The sequence below is a fragment of the Phyllobates terribilis genome, unplaced genomic scaffold (assembly GCF_046119375.1).
Source record: "Phyllobates terribilis strain yellow unplaced genomic scaffold, ASM4611937v1 Scaffold_2__4_contigs__length_985480577, whole genome shotgun sequence".
NCBI lineage: Eukaryota > Metazoa > Chordata > Amphibia > Anura > Dendrobatidae > Phyllobates > Phyllobates terribilis.
In genome coordinates this window covers 735,332,012-735,352,163 of record NW_027362762.1, presented here as the reverse complement: position 1 = coordinate 735,352,163, position 20,152 = coordinate 735,332,012, and the positions used below count along the sequence as shown (strand labels likewise).

General features: G+C 41.7%; 1 protein-coding gene across 2 annotated transcripts in view; it reads right to left on the bottom strand.

The window, feature by feature from the left end:
* Nucleotides 1-4,758: 4,758 nt before the first annotated feature.
* Nucleotides 4,759-20,152, bottom strand: part of LOC141227081 (mitochondrial glutamate carrier 1-like) — a 32,405-nt gene continuing 17,011 nt past the window's right edge. The window contains exons 1-9 of one of the 2 annotated variants that reach the window (XM_073667202.1): nucleotides 14,977-15,052; nucleotides 14,838-14,893; nucleotides 13,808-13,879; nucleotides 11,268-11,358; nucleotides 9,931-10,049; nucleotides 9,426-9,630; nucleotides 8,074-8,228; nucleotides 7,887-7,962; nucleotides 4,759-7,799 (exon numbers count right to left, since the gene is read on the bottom strand). In XM_073667202.1, coding sequence (XP_073523303.1) covers nucleotides 7,637-7,799; nucleotides 7,887-7,962; nucleotides 8,074-8,228; nucleotides 9,426-9,630; nucleotides 9,931-10,049; nucleotides 11,268-11,358; nucleotides 13,808-13,820 — 822 coding nt within the window. In that variant the 5' untranslated portion in view covers nucleotides 13,821-13,879; nucleotides 14,838-14,893; nucleotides 14,977-15,052 and the 3' untranslated portion in view covers nucleotides 4,759-7,636. Of the gene's footprint in view, nucleotides 7,800-7,886; nucleotides 7,963-8,073; nucleotides 8,229-9,425; nucleotides 9,631-9,930; nucleotides 10,050-11,267; nucleotides 11,359-13,807; nucleotides 13,880-14,837; nucleotides 14,894-14,976; nucleotides 15,103-15,562; nucleotides 15,645-20,152 lie in introns of those variants that run through there. The other variant, XM_073667201.1, reaches the window with a different exon arrangement.

Sequence of the window (20,152 nt, the reverse complement as noted above, 5' to 3'; positions counted from 1 at the left end):
TTATCATTGGAGACCATGTGGCACGTATAACCAAGCGTTTTTTAAAGTTTTCGCTGTGGAAATTCCACGGCAAAAACGCTTGAAAAACGCATAGTGGGCACGCAGACTGTCAGTCAGGCAGGTAATGTGATTCTGGCATTCACCAAACTCAGGTTTCATCAGAAAGCCAAGTAAAGAATTGTGATTCATCAGTACACATACCATGTGTCACGCCAGGAGTGGGGAAAGACTTAGTGCAACACAGAGGGAAAAGGAAAAGAGAGCCCAGACACTAGGGAAAGTGGAGACATCCTAGTCTGATCTGGCGTCACCCTGTCTCAACTATCATCCCTATATTGCCTCTTCAGCAATCGCCGCACGTGTGCCTTGCCCTACTCTCCCTGGCATATGGCTACGGCTAGGGATGGGAGGAGATGAGCACTAGTCAACCTCCGCTAAACTCTATAGACAACAAGGGTGGACAAAACAGGGGAAATGGCTTAACTTTAGATGAACTCCAAATAAGCACACAGCCTCAAGCTCCAGAGAGGACGAAGTACTGCTCCTGCTAAGCTTCACAAGCAGAAATGAGTATAACCGGCGACTCACTCTCAGACACACCAGGTATATATACACCCAGGCCAGAGAGCTAATTAGCAAGATAGAGGTAGCTGCTTGTTCCTAAAGACAGCCTCTTGTCTAAGGAACTGTCTGCAATGCCAAACGTAGAGATCTCCTGCAACCCACTGCAGGGCGACTGTCTGTCACCTCTGACACACCCGTGACAGTACCCCCCCCTCCTCTACGAGTGGCCTCCGGACACTCAGGACCGGGTTTCTCAGGAAAAGAGGTGTGGAATGAGCGAACCAATCTGGGAGCGTTCACCTTTGAAGCTGAAACCCACATCCTCTCCTCTGGACCACAGCCATTCCAGTGCACCAAGTATTGTAGAGAACGACGTTGGAGACGAGAACCTAGAATCCTTGAAATCTGGAACTCCAGATTATCATCAACCATTACTGGAGGCGGTAGTGCAGGTGAGGGCTCAAGAGGTTCCACATAACTTTTGAGTAAGGACCTGTGGAACACATTGTGGACCTTAAGGGCCTGAGGAAGTTCAAGACGAAACGCTGTTGAGTTAATGACGGCGGTTATTTTATAGGGACCAATAAACCTAGGTCCCAGCTTCCAAGAAGGAACTTTCAATATTATATTCCGGGTAGACAACCACACAAAGTCATTCACATTCAGGTCTGGACCTGGCAAGCGTTTTCTGTCAGCCATATGTTTATACCTGTCTCCCATGGTCTTTAAATTACACAGAACACCCTGCCATACCGAGGAGAGCGACGAAGCAAACAGTTCCTCCTCAGGAACTCCTGAAGCTCATCCCCCACTGAAGGTACCACACTGTGGATGATAACCGTATGCACCGAAGAACGGTGACCTGCCAGTGGATTTTTGACGATGATTATTGATGGCAAATTCTGCCAGCAGCAAGTAGGATGCCCAATCCTCCTGATTTTCAGAGACGAAACACCTGATATATGTTTCCAAGTTCTGATTGACACGCTCGGTCTGACCATTCGACTGAGGGTGGAAGGCAGAGGAAAAGGACAGCTACATCCCCAGTCGAGAACAGAATGCCTTCCAGAACTTGGAAACAAACTGGGTTCCCCGATCAGACACCACATCGGAGGGAACCCCGTGAAGCTTCACAATCTCATTTATGAACACCTGAGCAAGTGTCTTGGCATTGGGAAGTGCAGGTAATGTGACAAAGTGAACCATTTTACTGAACCTATCTCCTAGCACCAAAACCACCATTTTGCCTGGAGAAACCGGTAGGTCAGTAATAAAATCCATGGACAAGTGTGTCCATGACCTACTAAGGATAGGTAGAAGAAGAGTACCAGACGGACGGGTATGCAAAACCTTAGTACGCGAGCAAATACTACAAGCAGCTACATGTTCAATTACATCCCGATGCAACCCCGGCCACCAAAAATGAGAGAGGAGGTCCACGGTTGCCTTACCACCTGGATGCTCAGCAAGCACAGAGTTATGATGTTCCTTGATTACGGCGCAGATCAGATGGTACAAATAACTTTCCTGAAGGGCAGGAGGCAGGGGCATCCCCCTGAGCCTCCAACACCTCACCCTCAAGTTCAGGATGAAGAGCCGAAATGACTACCCCTTTCTGTAATATCGGGGCAGAGTTCTCATGGTCACCACCACCAGGGAAGCTTCGGGACAAAGCATCAGCCTTGACATTTTTGACCCCTGGACGAAAAGTAACAACAAAATTTAACCTAGTAAAAAAACAGGGACCTTCTGGCTTGCCTAGGGTTGAGATGTTTAGCTGACTGGAGATATTACTGACCATAAGAACCTGTCATAAACAGTAATAGGATGGACAGCCCCCTGCAACCAATGTCGCCATTCCTCTAACGCCAATTTGATCGTCAAAAGTTCCCTATTACCCACGTCATAAATTTCTCTCAGCCGAAGAAATTTTTTTTAGAAAAGAAGGCGCATGGGCGCCATTTACCAGGGGACGAACCCTGAGACAACACAGCCCCAACCCCAACATCCGAAGCATCAACCTCCACAATAAAGGGTTGAGAAATATTGGGTTGACTGAGTAGTGCAGTGGCAAAATGATTCTTTAAGGAAGAAAAAGCCTGGATGGAAGCATCCGACCATTTGGAAAAATCAGACCCCTTCTTAGTCATGTCAGTAAGGGGTTTCACTAGAACATAGCAATTTTGGATGAATTTCCTGTAAAAATTAGTAAAGCCCAGAAAACGTTGTAGTGCATTCGGCTTCTCGGGACGTTTCCAGTCAAGAACTGCACGGATCTTCTCCGAATCCATCCGAAAACCCGAAGATGACAAGTACCCCAAAAAATGCACCTCCTGAACAACGAAAACACATTTTTCTAGTTTGGCATAAAGTTTGTTATCCCTTAATATCTGGAGCACCTGCTTAACTTGCCCCCAATGAGTCTCAAAATCAGGTGAATAAACCAAAATACCGTCCAGATAGACCACCAACCTCCCCACCAAATGATGGAAAATATCATTTATGAAATGCTGGAATACCACAGTTGCATTGGTCAAACCAAAAGGCATAACCAGACTCAAAATGTTCTTCCGGGGTATTGAACGTTGTCTTCCATTCGTCCCCTTCTCTGATTCTAACCAGATTGTAGGCTCCCCTTAAATCCAACTTGGAGAATACCTTAGCTCCCACAACCTGGCTGATCAAATCAGGAATCAGAGGAAGAAGGTATGGATCACGGATGGTAATTTGATTTAATTCCTGGAAATCTAAACAGGGATGTAGACCGCAATCTTTTTTCTTCACAAAGAAGAACCCTGCCGCCACGAGTGAAGATCAGGGTCTGATATGTCCTTTCTCCAGACTTGTCTCTCAGGACCAGAAAGATTATACAGTCTGGACTTCGGTAGTTTAGCTCCGGGGGTCAGGTTAATAGGACAGTCATAAGCACGATGAGAAGGCAAATCCTGATACCCCTTCTCAGAAAAAACGTCCTCAAAACCCAACATAAAAGCAGGTAATATTTCCATAGAGACAGTAGCAATGGAAATATCTAAACAGTTTTCATGGCAGTAATCTCCCCATTCAATAATCTCCCCGGTTTGCCAATCCACCCACGGATTATGTTTAACAAGCCAAGGTATACCCAAGACAAGTGGAGTGGGAAGATTGTCCAGAACATAGCAAGGGATGATTTCACAATGAACTGACTCCACCCTCAGTTTTACATTATGTACAATGTGAATAAATGCTTTCTGTGCAAGTGGCGCCGAGTCAATGGCAAAAATGGAAATAGGTTCAGCTAAAGCACAGCAAGCAATACGATGAGTTTTCACAAACTCAGCATCAACCATGCTGAATTCGGCTCCACTGTCAACAAACACAGAAATTTTTTCGGTTTTGCTCTCTTGCACCACCTCTGCTGTCAGGACAAAGCGGGAACTGCAGTTTGGCCACAAATGCACCCCTTGTTTATCCAACTCCAGACTACGAGAGTTAATCGAGTCTCCTTGTGTTTAGAAATTGAAGGACAGGTCCCAACAAAGTGTCCTTTTCCCACAAAAAAAAAAATGCATTTTTTCTTGTGAATCTCCGGGGAGAGGTATGATGTAGAGACACCCCCCCTAACTGCATGGGTTCCTCCCCCAGTACTGGTTTTACCCCCAGACCGCTCCCCTGGCAGAGGTACAGAACCGCGGCCAGAAGGCCCCGGAGAAAGTGGTCGCACCCGTCTATCCCGAAGTCTTCTATCAAGACGTATGGCCAAAGACATGGCAGCCTCCAAGGACTGAGGAGTTTCATATACAGCCAAGGCATCTTTCAACCTTTCAGTAAGCCCCTCACAAAATTGACTTCTAAGGGCTGAGTGCTGAGTCATTCCACTTGGAATCCGTTGCCCATCTACGGAATTACAAACTGTATGTTTCCACTGACCGAATCCCCTGCTAAAGGCGAAGTAGCCTAGACTCAGCCAAGGCGACTCGGTCAGGGTTATCATAGATGAGGGCCAGAGTCTGAAAAACCCAGAGCTGCTTGCAAGAGACTGTGTGTCGGCACATGGTCTGCAAAAGGTCTTAACCTTTTCATACCTTCATATTCTGCTAACATGTGTTTAGTACCCTACCCAAAATGAATGTATGCCAGGTTTTAGAATGACAACCTGCAAAAATGTTGCATTTTAAACATAACACAAACAAGGATTCATCATCAAAATGTGACTTTACTAGGACATTTGTTTATAAAGCAAATAAAAATATCTATAATACCATATTTACATAAGGCAAGATGACAATAGCCTCACAATGTAGATTACCAATGATTTTCCAAAAACGAAAATGTTCTTGTTCTTGGCAAACATTTCAAAGAAATCGTAAATGTGATCATCAGAGCTACATCTCTCTATATATACAAAATAGCCATGCAAAGCTAAAACATTGAAAAATATATGCAGAAATGCTCACAACTTGTATTTTAACATTACCATGAATTCTGTTGCCACTCAGTGACTTCTTCAGACTCCTAATGTTATCATTTGGCACTTAAAGTGCACCTGTCAGCACGATTGTGCCTAGTAAACTGCATACACTGTAAGGTGGGCGACATTAAACTGATTAAAATGATACCTTTGTTGATGAAATCCGTCCTGTGGTTCTTGTGTAATCTTTATTTTCATAATGTCATAATGTAATGTATTTTCTTGTATGTCATAATGGGCTCATTATTACACATTAGTCAAGTAGTTACTAATGAGAACTTGGCTTACAATGAATTCACAGTAAATATGACATAATATGGATCCCCCAGAAGTGCACCAGTTATTTGCAATGCAAAAAGAATTGTACATTTGACTCATCTGGAATCTCATAGGTAAACAAGCTTTTCATGAGTGACCTAAACTAGGCAATCAATAGTTACACCAGCAGCCAGATCTCTATGGATATTGCATTTTCCACTAATACAGTACTCAACATGAAAATGTCAAAGATTATGCCTTTCCTGTTCATAGAGAAAATGCTGAAAGACAAGAGTCAAGATCAGATTTTAAGAATGTTTAAAGACACAAATTTCGTTGTGCAAAACATACTTTTCAGATTAAATGAATAGAAATGAGTGCAATGCTCCTACTACCATATCAGTTACATATACTGATATACTTCTATAAGCTTAGGTGGAATGATGCACCGCCCTGAACCAGATTTACAGTGCGTGATAGGCAACACCGTCACAATACAGCTCAATGCAGGGCAATATTTAGCAACAAACATGGGATTGAATGAGTCATGTAAAAAATATTGTGAAAGGCCTTCTGGTTATCACATGAAGGGATATGATCATGATTTTGGTAACAAACACACGGCTCCACTATGGCGGTATGAATTCTCCAACCCAATGTACGATACAAATATATGCAACAGAAAACCCCCTTAAAAAAACTAAAAATAAAAAAACAAACCCATATATATATAAAAAAGAAGAAAACACTGACACTTGGAAGCATTCATAAATGCAAACAGCGGTTAAAGTGAAGCAGTCAGCCATTTAGCTGTAGTGGTGGGAAACACATTGAAGTGTTGCAGTGTGATACCAGCATTGTGAAGCTGCCAGTCAGGAAGCCTACTGCTATAAAGATTGAACTGCAAGTATCCCAAAACTACAGCACACACTACTGCCATAACTTTATGCTGACAGGTTCTCCAAGTTTTCTGGTTGAGATTCACAGCTTCAAAAATGGCTTTATGACTTGGGTTGTTAAGGATTCATGGGGCGGGGATGGGGGGGGGGATAGGGAGTAATTTTTGTCCCCTCTAGAAACAGTGCCACTATATTAGATGGGCTGTGTCTAGTATTGTTGTCAGACTCCATCCAAGTGCATAGGGTCGAGGCAATACAAAGTCCAGTTTATGGACAAGAGTGGTGTGGCATTGTAACAAGAGAATCTGCTCAGAGCTATTAAAAAGACAGTTTAATCAGAGCTCCTGGCACCTCCAACAAAACATCTCATTATCTTTACAGAGTAGTCTTTTTTGTTATTTAAATCATCCTGCAGACATTGCAAAGTTGTGATTTTTGTTATGCTAAAATAACTTATGTTGTAGTGCTTATCAATGTCCAGTTCATGCTCCTTTAGCAGTTCCTTAGCTACATCTGTACCTATATTCAAATAGTCTGTGTACAGTATGGGACCTTCCCTACCCGAGCCTCCGTGCTGCCCTCGCTCCTGCTCAGACAGGGAAATTCCCATTCTTTGTTTGACGATTCTCCAGTCTAGTCGGAGAATTGACAAGGCTAACGTCCCAAATTTGCCAAAATTGTATTGATTCAATCAGTTCCAATGGCTGGTGAACCATAAACAGCAAAAATCAACTCTACTAATAATGAACGTGTCTGTGTGTTCTGAAACGCTTCCCCCTACACAGAAATATATACAAAGTAATTACGAAACAAACCGTAACACTTTTTCGGTAGCTGCACAGAAGAATATTCAAGTTTTGATAATAGAAATGTGCACCAGATATTGCACAGAATGGTGTTGGTCCAGTGAACCATTATCTCATTCAGTTCCATGGACTAGAAAATGACCTTTTCCAAAAAGATATCAATTAAAAAAAAAAAAAAAAAAAGTGTCTTGTGTTTCAAGTACAGTCACCCAGACCCATGACATCCATAAAAGACTACACATACAATTCTTGGAGATGTCCAAGCAAATTGTACTTTGTAGCTATCAGATAGTGACCTCTTACAAAAAACCTTGGTGACTTTCAATATCAATCTTATTTCTTCTTTTAACATACAAGAGTGACTCTTTAATGTGAAAATAGGGAATGCATAGTAAAGTGACAATTCCCTAAGTACCCATCTACCCGGTTGCATCAATGCAGTAAACAAGTGCTATTCCACTTTAGTAAAATATAGACATATAAACATTTAGGTTGTGGAGTAAAAGTGCTGGAAAATAAAAATGGGGGCAGAGGCAACTTAAAACGAATCAATTCTTATAGATTCATACAAAACAAAGTTCATTATATCCCAAAGTGAAGGTCAGAACGCAATCCTTGTGTGGTCATTTTTCTTCAAGTCTTGTGGAATGCTGGAATTATGGAGATGATAAGCGGCTGAACTGGGCAAACTCCACAACTGCTTCTCCCACACCAAGGAAGTAGACAACTTGAGCTATACCAAAAAGGGGTGCAATAACTAATGCCCGGCAACCAGATCCTTTCAGAAAGGCAGATGGGCCCTCTTTTATCCAGATTTTCCTGCAAATTAATAAAACAGACAAGATTAGGAGAGTTGTAAGTATAGGTGGCAGGTAAATTATACAGAGGGTCACACAATATCCTTACCGGACACAGTCTATTATTCCATTGTACGCTTCTTCGTTGGCTCCTTTGTTCAATGATTGAAGACGAGTCTTTATCACTGAAAATATAAATTAAACCATTGAGGCTTAACAAGGAACACATTTATGTGTCAAATATGGCTTGGATAAGACACACTATGGTAAAAATAGATAAACATGTGAGATCTTACCATCGCAAGGATTGACAGCCACAGCTGCCGTGGAGCCAGCAACACAGCCGGCAAAGAACGAGTGGAGAAAAGGAGCTCTCCCATCTGGGGAGGGCATTCCCAGCTTATTGATGTTGGAGAACAATGGAAAATAGATGACTGAAAATGGAACGTCCCTGTAAGAAAACAGGAAAACACAAGATTAGCTGCAATTAGATGTAATTCAGGGGCAAAATTATGTGCAGAAAACCACAATATATTCCATAAATACCCCTGTGATCTACACGACAAACCACACAATATACTTTACACAACAAGGAGAATTACAAGAACACACCCAAACTGGTTCTGTCATTTTTGTACATTTTTCCCACAAAAATGGATATATTCTATTCCTGACTATATCCTAAATAAGCCCAACATCTGTCCAATTGTGCATGTAGATGTTACAGTGCTCAACATAATTGAGTACATCACATTTGAAAAGTAAGATTTTAATTACTCTCTCACTTAATACAAGAACAGTTTCCAGAATTTTGAAGACAGTTTCATAGAACATTTGTTTTAACCCACAACATGAAAAGTGAGGCCAACACTATAACTTTCATTACTAAATCTACAGTTTTGCTCAAATTTGTTCATTGATGCAAAAAAGGAATACACCCCGCATCAAAACCGATCTGCTGTTTTGTATGAGCTCCTTGATTTTGCAGGACAGCACCAAGTCTTCTAGGCATGGAATGAACAAGTTGGCAACATATTGCAACATCTATCTTTTTCAGTTCTTCAAGAACGACCTCTTTTAGAGCCTGGATGCTGGATGGAGAGTGATGATCATCTTGTCTCTTCAGAATTCCCCATATGTAGGTGTTTGGTTGGGTTCAGATCAGAAGACATACTTGGCCACACTCAATCCCTTTTACCCCATCTTTATCCCATGCCTACAAGACTTGGTGTTGCCCTTAAAAATGAGCGAGGTCATCCAAAATGCTAGATATGGTAGATAGGAATGTACATTTATCTATCGAACAGTTGTCACTCCTTACTATTACAAACTCTCTCATACCTTGGCATAGAAGTCCACATATAGCTGTCACAATTTCTCCCATAACTCCCCCATTCAATGTCACTCGCTGCCCCGACTGATTAGACCCTACCACATTATAGAAATTTTCAAACTCAACATGAAAGTCCACCTGTCCAGAAAAGCCTACAATTACCCTTCTGCGGCTCACTACACTACCATATAAAATGCTTCCATCCTCACCTACTATCTTCTTCCTCCTTCCCTTGTTAAATATAACTATATTCCTTATTGTAACATCAAGCACGTCAAGCAAAGAAAAATAGCAATAGGATCTTGAAATGCATACCTCAATAACGTTGCCCCCAGACCTTTATAAAGGCCTTTTATACCCTGTGTTCTGAGAAGTTCGGAAGCAATCTGTGTAGCAGACAACTTTTGTGTCACCAGCGTTGGCCCAACATTATAAGCCCTTGAGAGCACAGGAATGGTATTTAAATGCTTTGCACTCTGAGTAAGGCTTTGTATCCCAGTAGCAGTCTTCTGGCAAGATGCTGAAAAAGAAAAGACATGCGAAAATAGCTCAAAAGATTTGGCTAGGGAAAAAAACAAAACAATATATGGGAGGTGGGGCAATGAATAAAACCATTAAAAAGACAACCCTGTCAAATGGATATACACGTGCTAAGCCTGGGGTTGTCTTTAGGGGGCAGCACATAAAACAGGAGCCCTTTCAACCCTTTAGTCATTCACTGCACCTAAGGCCCTCATAAGGCATAACCAAAGGTATTTTTTTAACCTTTCTGAAGTCCTTATACAATACAAACTAATCATATAGTGAGGAGCATAGATACCTAGTCGTCCTGCATCCTGCAGCTGAATCTTAAGCATTTCCATAGGAGTGGTTATAATAACCTGACAGGTCCCAGCACCGCAGCCTGCTAACATTTCTTTGACCAGGGTGAGCTTCTTGCTACAAAATAAAAAAAATAAAATTATTTAAACATGTTGAAAAGACAAGTCCAATGTGTGATTTTATCAGTCCTCTAAGGTGTCAGATAAAGTATTCACGGTGATACCATTTCTATTCTGGGAAGGAAATGTCCAAAGACATTTAACAGATGGAGATAGCGTCCAATTACCCAGAATGGAAAACTCCTAAAAGGTGGGTGTCAGAATATACTTTACAATGTAGGTAATGGCCAGTTTGGTTTTAGACTTAAAGAATAAAAATAAATAAATTAATAAATGAAAGAAAAACCACCACACATACATCCAATTCCTCATTGTGAAATATGCAAATGGTCTCTTCAGAGAGGAAGAGGACTAGAACTCTAGTGCCACCTACAGGAAGTAGCAATCCTAAAGGTCAATATTGACTCGCTAATGAGTCTTGTCACATGACTTAGGATAAAGCCAATACCAGAATCTCAATTTGCATATACTGTGTTTCAGTGCAAATTGTGAGATATGGTTTGGCTGGGTGAGAGGCATCTGACCGGGATCCAAGGGGTAACGTTGCGGAGAGTGACATGTCAAGCCTGTTGTTCCTCTCTGAAGAGACAATTTGCATATTTCCCAGTGGAGCATTGCGGCTTTAAAGTCTCCTCACCTTGGCATGCCAGGCTTGACATGTCACTCTCTGCAAGGAGAAACGTTACCCCTTGGATTCCGATTAAAATAATAAAAAACCCATTACTTACCCATTTAATCTCTTACACTCCAGTGCCGACGTTTTAGTGGTCCCCGCTAGTCCTGCAGTGATGACATCATATCCATCACTTACCTGAACGCTGCAGTTGAATGATTAACTCTGGTCTCAGTGGTCACATGCTGAACATACTACCACTAATGTGGAGGCCATTGATTGGCAGCACCAGTAATGTGCATTATGGATGTGTTGGGACAACCAGATTGGTGGCACCGAAGTAGCAAAGGGAATGAGTAGGCAAGTCATAGTTATTTTATAACTCAGTTTTTGCTATTATATTGTTTTTGAGAAGTTCCAGAGAACCCATTTAAAGATTTCAAGAATTTGCATTTGATGCATTCACAGTAAGCATTTATTGGGATAAATCAGTTTGCCACTCATACCATCAAAATGGAACTTAAAAGCAGGTTTCAAAGAACCCGGCGAGCCCGAATTGGGTAACTCTGCATGAAACAAAAGCCTTTACATCCAAATACTTACCTATCTTGAGTCAAGTGGTGTCTAAAAAAGTCATTGGCAGCCAATTTAATGGCCTTTTCCGGAGTTACTAGAGTCAAATTCACTGCAGCACCTATAAAGAAAACAGCCTTGTTACAAAGAGTAATGTGGAGCAGATTTATAGGCAGAAGAATTTACTGCAATAACAGACACTACAACTGAAACACTGTGGATGTGGAGGACAAAATGTAGTGATACATAAAAGCTTTAGTGCTTCAGGTTAGGAGTCTCGTGTAGCTATCGCTTTACTTTACAACTAAATGAATAGTCAACTATTTTATATAACATATGTTTACATATATATTTATTATGCTCACATATAATATGTCTGTGTTACTGTGTAATAGACTAAGGCTATGTTTACACATCATGGTTTTTCAGCATTTTTGCTTTTTTTATGCAAATTTTCTGCAGCCTTTTGTAGTACCAGAAAAGTCTGAGATTCCAGAATTCTTAGTTCACACATCATGGTTTCTTTTTGTTCAGGATTTTGTGCCTTGCATGTTTTTTTGGAAAATAGAGCATGTCACTTTTTTCAGCGTTTTCACCCATAGGAAGTAAACGCACCAAAAACAAAACTTGCTTCAGAGTTTTTGATGTCAAAATAGAATGGGGAACTTTTTTTTTAACAGAACTTTATATACATGCATAAAAAGAGACAGGAGGACAGTGAAAAAAAAAAAAAAACGCTGAAAAAATGCATAAAAAAAAAGCACCAAAACTGCAAGAAAAATCTGCAGCAAACCTCCCTTGAGAGATCAGGTTGTATCTGCAGATTTGAGATGCAAAAGAAACCATGATGTGTGAACATAGCCTAATGCAGAAATTGTAATGGTATGAATTATAATCTACTTTGTACAGATTATTATGTGCTGTAAATTAGGACACCTCGAGTGTTCCCAAAACTATAGGGCTCAGTCCATTAAGCGGACCTAAAAAGTCTATCCTCATAATGAATGCTGTTCAAAGTGGCTGTCTACTATCCAGTAAGGTTAACACGTGAGGGGGGTAACAGTTATTACTTTGGCAAGCTACCTAGGTGAAAAAGAATGGAGCAGGTAACGACATGCTATTGAGAAAGCTGATGGCGAAACGCGCATCAAGGTGATCTGATTATTGTAGTTTGTTATGTCTCAGCTTGGTGGGTAACTTATTGCAGTTGCCTTGTTGTGACTTTACTATTTAACACTTTACTGCCACCTTCTGGTTGTAATCTAACATTTTCTATATACAATTGTTGCACTTTAGCTCGTCAGTTTTTGCACTCACACTTTAATCATGTAACAATAGCTGCCGTGATCACCGCTCTTGTTGTTTTTAATCATGTCCAGTTGTATTTGTTTTGTTACATTTATTTATAACTTGTGTATTTATTGTCTGCTCATATTTTACGGGCATGTAGACTTTTTGGGGGGGCACTTTTCTTTCCCTGTGTATAAGTCATATGGTCCTTTTTAACAAGTAGTGAAATGTAGGGGTGATAGAAGAAGAAAAAGTAAAGTAAGACAATAGACAGCATTAACGAAAATCCATGAAACAGGACAGAATAGAACAGAGAAAGCAGAATGGAGCATGCAGACTTACAGATTTTAGAGGACTTCTATCAAGACAGTTCATGAATTCGACTTCAATACTAATGACCGTAGTTCAGCTTTAGGGGGGGAAGGGTCACCAAATTGGAAAAAAAGTGTGTTTTATAAAAAGAGCAAAGATCTACAAGGTGGAAGACAAATAAAACCCCAACATCAATGACTCCCTATGATGCTACATCCCCTATAAAAAGGTTCTGACGTGTACAGCAGCACTCTAAATGTCAAAAGCCTTGTGAACCAAAGCGTGTAATGAAAGCATTTATTGCCCCTTATATTCTACCACTTATGAGTAGTATCAGTAAAGGATAATTATTAAAGACACACACACTTAAAGCGCTGTAGTGGTGCTTACCCGCCGCCGCCTTCACCTTCTATCAGCGCCACTCTGATCCAGTGACCTGCTGGATCGCTCCAGAGTTTACTGGAGCGAGCCAGAGGTCACTTTCAATGTAAGTCTATGAGAGCCTCGTTCTGGCTCTCAGACTTAAATTGAGCACTTGTGACCGTTACTTCTGACCTCCAATCAGGCAGACGTTGCGGTCACAAGATGGCGGCGTGGGACCGCTGCGGCGGCGCAAAAAAGGTGAAGTATGAAAAAGGTGAAGAATGGTGGCGGGTAAGTATAAAAGACTACAGTCAGGGACCTTACATTAGAAGCACCACTTCAGCGCTGCAATAAAAAAATAAAATGCTGGAGTGGTGCTTTAATATGTATCTAAATTACTCATCTATGTGAAATTTAGTCACGCCTAAAATTCAATGAACTGTCTTGAAGAAGAGAGACATAAGTTAATATACAAAGGGATGAAGCAAAAGAGAAAAAAAAACAAAGAAGGCCTAACCGATAAAAAAAATGGCCTTTAGAATAAAATATATATATATAAAAAGTAAAAACAAAAATAAATAAACAAAAGGTATTTTCCTAATTACAACTGGAGTACATTTAATGATCCATCGTGGCTTCGCCACATCGGCTAGCCCTCAAAATCCATGGCGATAGCTCTGCAATATGAAAAGCACAGATGCAACAAACAACATTCTACATACAACAGTCCGGCATATTAAAACGGGGCGACAGAAATACCCATGGAGCCCAATAAAGGCTAAACAGGATAAGCCACTTTATAGTAACTGCTATTATTACCAGTAGCTCTACAATATAATAATACAAAAATATGAAGAATATATACTTCAGCAACAAATAAGCAGGATCGTTTTATTATGCGGCACATTTATTTCCATCTTAATATCAGCGGGCATGTCTTAAGTCAACATACATTAATAGGAAACAGGATGCACTAGTAATTGCTCTATAGCAGGCTTATGTTCAGTAGATAATGAATTACTATAAGGGCTCGCTCATACTGGAGAGTAACCAGGGTATAACTTGGATGAGTGCTATCTGATGTTTCATCGGCTAGCACTCAATCCAATGTTATAATATGTAGCAGTGCCGACGAGTGTCTATTTTCTCATGCTGAGTTGGCATAAAAGAAACAAAGCAAAAACGCTGCATGCTGAGACTGGTAGCATATATCGGACAGCGCGCACCCATACAAGTCTATGGGTGTGTTCAAAACATCGGACTGCACTCAGATGTCATCTCAGTGCAGTCTGGTATATGCCGACTCACAGGATGGAGAAATTAAGTTCTCTGTCTTCTTCGCACCCGTGATCCGATTTTCGCATGCAAGAGAAACGGATCACAGTAAAATGACACTTGGCTTACACTCACAGCAGAGTCTGAGCCGAGGGTCATTTGCATATAACATCCGATACTCCGATGAGAGACTCATCGGATGTTACTCGCCAGCGAGCCCTAAAGAGTAACATGGTCTCCAGCACCAAATATTAAGTCTATATTTTCAACACTGTTCGTTATGTACAGTAGTAAGTTTATTACTTATTCTATCTACTTTGACTAATTGAGTCTATGAGATTATACAGATCTATGACATACCTCTATACATCCCAAAGTATCCTTCTGACCGTATAGTCTTTCCCAAACAGTCCCATCTGAAATATACATACAAAAAGGTTTGTGGATATATCAAATTACACCTTTTGTTTGATTTCATGTTTACATCCTTTTTACTCACATGCTTTTGTATATTTGTTGACCATTCCTCTGGTTTTGGAGCCGCGTCTTGGTCAAGTCAATTGGAAAAACGCAAGTTACACCAATAATTCCGGCAATACCACCGTTGATGAGCTTAGCAGGCAAGCTAAGAGTAAAATAGTTGATAGAAATTAGATGCATTACTAGGCTATCACCCAAAGCTTTGTAGACATCTGACTGTGTTGTATACCACTGGCACGTTACATACCATCAAGAAACGTTACAGTTAGCTTAAATTGGCTCAACCACAGATTGCATAACAAGTGCAGAAGTCAAAATTAAAAAATTTAACCAACCCAGGGTTGGATGTGCACAGTGTCAGAGGTATATTACAGCTGCCTTATAGAGATCTACTTTCGCCTCTTTACATCAGGTGAGGTTTCAATGACCTCTTTAGATACCATACTTATAGGAACCTGACCTTTATTAGAAATTATTCTATTGAAATGTTGGTATCATGGCCAACTTTATGACACACTTGCTTCCAAAAATCAACATAGGACATTAATTTTAACAGACAAGCAGCTTTTCAACAACTGATAAAAACCAGGTTTGAGAGAACTTACCTAATTTGCTTCTCTGCCATTTTCAAGTATTAGCGTCTGGAAGATCGGTTTGGTCACAGGAGTACAGAAGCCCAACTGAGCTCTGCAAAGAGACGGCACAGATTAAAATACATCAGCTGTCGGTCTATAAATACGCCACTGGCCTCCTCTCTTGTAGGAAGATCAATGAACGCAAGTGACTCATTTCCAGCTCACCACAAAGACCACTCAACTGCATGCGACATGATGAATAAAGAACTTGAAACCCGCAGCTTAACACATAAAGGGGTCACATGCTTTCCGTTAAAGCGCGTGAAACACAAATGTGCTAGACTTGGAGTTTACCATGAACAGGAGTGGGAAGGGGATTGCTGGCACGATCACAGATTCATAGAAAGATTTAAAGGATATGGCCATAAGTTGTTTTTAATTAAACGTATGTATTTTTGACTAAAGTCGAATGTCTGCCAAATGCTCAGTTACCTAATGGACCATTTATAAAGGCCAATAATGCATTTCTATAAATGCTTGTCCCCAACTATTGGTCTATATAAACAGGCCAGCAATCACCAACTAAACAAGCAAAACACTTATTCATAGGGTGCAAAGATTTCCAAGCAATCTTAAAGGGAACCGGTCACATCCTATGTACTATCTACACTGCCCCCATTGCTTTGTTAGTGATGCAATGTGCATCACCAACAAGCTTTTTTCATTAAAATCGGTGGTTGTATAATGATTTTATAACATTATATACACTTTGTCCTACCTGCTGTATTCAGTCATAGGGGTGTGATCCTGCTATTCAGTCATGGGCAGCACGGCATTCACTCACTGCTGGTGCCGGCAAGGTTGCAACTAGATTTGAGTTGATTTTTTGAGGCCCTCACTCCAGCAACTACGATCTAGTCTCCTCAGCAGTGAAGCGCCTAGATCAGAGTGGCTAAAGTGAGGACCACAAAAGATCACCTCCGATCTAGAGGCTTCACTGCTGAAGAGACTAGATCGTAGTTGCTGGAATGAGGGCCTCAAAAAAAATCACCTCCGATCTAGACGCAACCTTGACTGAATACAGCAGGTAGGACAAAGTGTATATAATGTTATAAAATCATTATACTACCACCGATTTTAATGAAAAAAGCTTGTTAGTGATGCACATTGCATCAATAACAAAGCAATGGGGGCAGTGTACATAGCAGCTAGGTTCCCTTTAAGTATCAATCATCATTATCACCAGTACACTGCCCCTTGTCAACAGGTAATACACGTCCGATAACATGTAATTCAATGGGTCCAAGACTATTATATTCATAAGCCGGTAAATGACCTCCAATCAACTTGCATATGGCTGATCGGCGGGCATTTAACAACTTTAATTGGCATGGCCCTTCCTGGCCATAACATGTACACGGTGTTCAGAATTATTAGGTGAGTATTTTGACCACATCATCATTTTTACCCATATTTTCCAACTCCAAGCTCTATAAACTTGAATGCTTATTGGATGAAGCAGATCAGGTGATGTGTATTTGTGTAATGAGGGAGGGTGAGGCCTAAGGATATCAACAGCCTTTATTAAAGGTGTGCACAATTATTAGGCAGGTTGTTTTCTTTAGACAAAAGGGGTAAAAAAAAAAAAAAAAAAAAAAATTAACTGACGGAAAAAGTCAAAAATTGTTAAAAGTCTTAGGCTATGTGCCCACGATGCAGAAATGCTCCGGATTTTTTCTTGAGCGTTTCTGCATCTCCCTGGCAGAAAAAACGCATGCGGATTGTACATGTGTTTTCCTGCCAGGGACAAGCGGATGTGAAGCGTTCTTCACATGCATTTCCGCCTGTGGGTTGACAAGCGCTTTCCAAGCGATTTTAGCATCACTTGGAAAGTGCTTGTCAACTTGGTCACACTATATAAATCCATGCTACCGGCATAGATTTATATAGTGTGACCGTAAAGAATGTTTAAAAATAAATCTATACTTACCTTCCGATGGCCCCCGGAGTCTTGCTTCGCTCCATCCTGGCTGCCGGCAGCTCGTGGTACACTACAATGAAGGACCTGCCGTCACATGCCTATGACATCAGCGCAGGTCCTTCAGTCCACCACGATCTGCCGGCAAGCGAAGACAAGCGCACCGCGGGCCATCAGAAGGTAAATATATTATTTTTTATTTTATTCTTTTTTTTTTTACAGATTCTATGGTACCCGGGTCCGGAGGAGAGTCTCCTCTCCTCCAGACCCAGGTACCATCCGCACATTGAAACGCTTGGATTCCGCATGTGACGCGCCCCCTGGGCCGTGGGGTACCTGTTGCCGGGCCGGTAGATGTTGGGGGTTGTAGTCACAGTGGCGGTGACCCGGTTCGTGACCCAGGGCGGTCAATCCAAGGGTAATTTGTATATATGGGTTTTATAATGTCCGACTAGCCACCTGTGGAGTGCGGCTAATGGAGTTCGCCGCTGCGGAACAGTCCTCTAAAGCTGATGGTTTGGCAGCAAAGGTGGTATAACTCCCCACAGGAAGAGCTAGCTTCAGGGCAGTGTGTGGATGATGGTGGTTGTGCAGGGTATCAGTAATAACCACAGAGTCAGTATAGCGCAGTCCCAGGGTCTTTACTCACAGTTGTCAATTAGGCAAGCATGGACTGGAGTACTGGCTAGAAGAGTCCGGTCAGCCTGGAAGCAAACAGAGTCTCCTTGCCAGGTGGAGTTGTAGGCCTGCCCTTCTCACTGTACTCTTTGGCTTTACTGCTTGTAGCTGTGTTGTAGCCCACGTCCCTGAGTGTAACGTGCTGTGCTCACCCGTATGGCTGGCAGCTCGGCCTTGTGGATGCTTCGCTCCCTCGTGGCGGTGCTGGTCCCTCTGTGCTGCTGAGCCTCCGGGCGTCTGGTGGGGGCCAGGGGACCTGCAATCTCCTGCCCTGCAGTATCTGCTGCTGGACCTGAAGTGTCCCACAGCCTCGGACTCCGGTTCTTTGTGTACTCCAGCTAGGACGAGCTTCCTCAGCTCCAGTCCCTAGCTCCTCTCTCCTCAATGTCCTAAACTCAACTCCTCTCACACTAAGACTAACTAACCCCGCCCCCAAATACCAGTTGCCAAGGGGAGGAGCTTCCCTTGCTGGTCTGGAGCCAGGAAAGTGTTGCATATGTAGTGTACCTGACTAAAAGGACCCCTGCTTGCTTCCAGGGATGGCATTACCTCTTTTTAGGGAGGCAAAGCCACTGAGGCAACCGGACCCATGGGGTGCCACACATGTACAGATGTAGTGATGTGGAATCCAAGCGTTCCAATGCAAGTCAATGGCGGCAATTACGCAGCGCTTCTGCAAAATAATTGGCAGTGCTGCATATTTTTCCACAATGATAACCCGCAGCGGAAATTTCCGCAGCATGTGCACAGCACATGCGGATTATCATTGGGGAACATGGCTACCATGCGTTTTTTAAGCGTTTCTGCAGCGTTTTTGCCGCTGCGGAAACGCTTAAAAAACGCATCGTGGGCACACAGCCTTAGAGGGATGTAACACTCTTGAAACTGCCAAGATATTGGGGAGTGATCACAGAACCAAAGGTTTTGTTGAAAGTAGTCACCAGGGCCACAAAATCTGTGTTAAGGGAAAAAAAAAAGACGCATGTGAACGGCCAAGGATTTGAGAAGAATAAAACGTGAAGCGACCAGTAACATATTATCCTCCAGTGCCGTCATATTCCAGAACTACAACCTCCCTGGAGCTCATAGACTGAGTAGATGAGAGTGACTCTTGACGGACCAGATGGATGGACCAGTGGACCAGGCTGACGGGCCGGGTAATCATATACAGGACAGAGAAGGCAATACTGGAAGCTAAATAGGAAAGGATTCTTTACAGTTAGAGCAGTCAGACTGTGGAATGCCAGAGCACAAGAGGCAGACACTAAACAGCTTTTAAAAAAGGGCTGAATGATTTCCTCAGCAAAAATGACATTGTGGGATATAATTTACTGACGAAGAATGTATTATTAGTGGACGAAAGTTGAACTTGATGGACTTGAGGAAGGACGCACCAAAACACGCGTCGGGGTGAGCATTACACATGCAGCAGGAACATTCAGTCCGGAGCCACCACTATATGTACACGCTTCAACCCGCAGGTATGAGGACACTTAACCACATATATGTATACAACGTTGAATACTTACTATAATCCAGCAAAAATTAGTGGTTAATGATATGAAATGATATGTGATGTCCATACACTGCTGGTTATACATGGGATGGTGCTCTACTTGTGTATAAGTTGCATAGTAATTGACACTGACATCCTGCCATTGTAGCAGGTTAGATTTAAGTAGTGATAGTCACATTATACTGAAATGAAGTTGTGTCATTACTCTGGCATCCTGTGTGCATACAAATAATTAATATTTTAATAAGGTATCTTTCTAATGTGAATGCTCATTTTCTTTGTCACCATATACCCTAATTTGTGACAATAAAGGTCTTTTTAATCGAATATATATGGCCTCTTTGTCGGATATTCATTTATAGGTTTTTTCATTCATTTCCGATTGGTCAATCCAATCTAGTCAGCAGAGATACATAATTTTACGATGTGGATGCTTTGGGCCATTAAT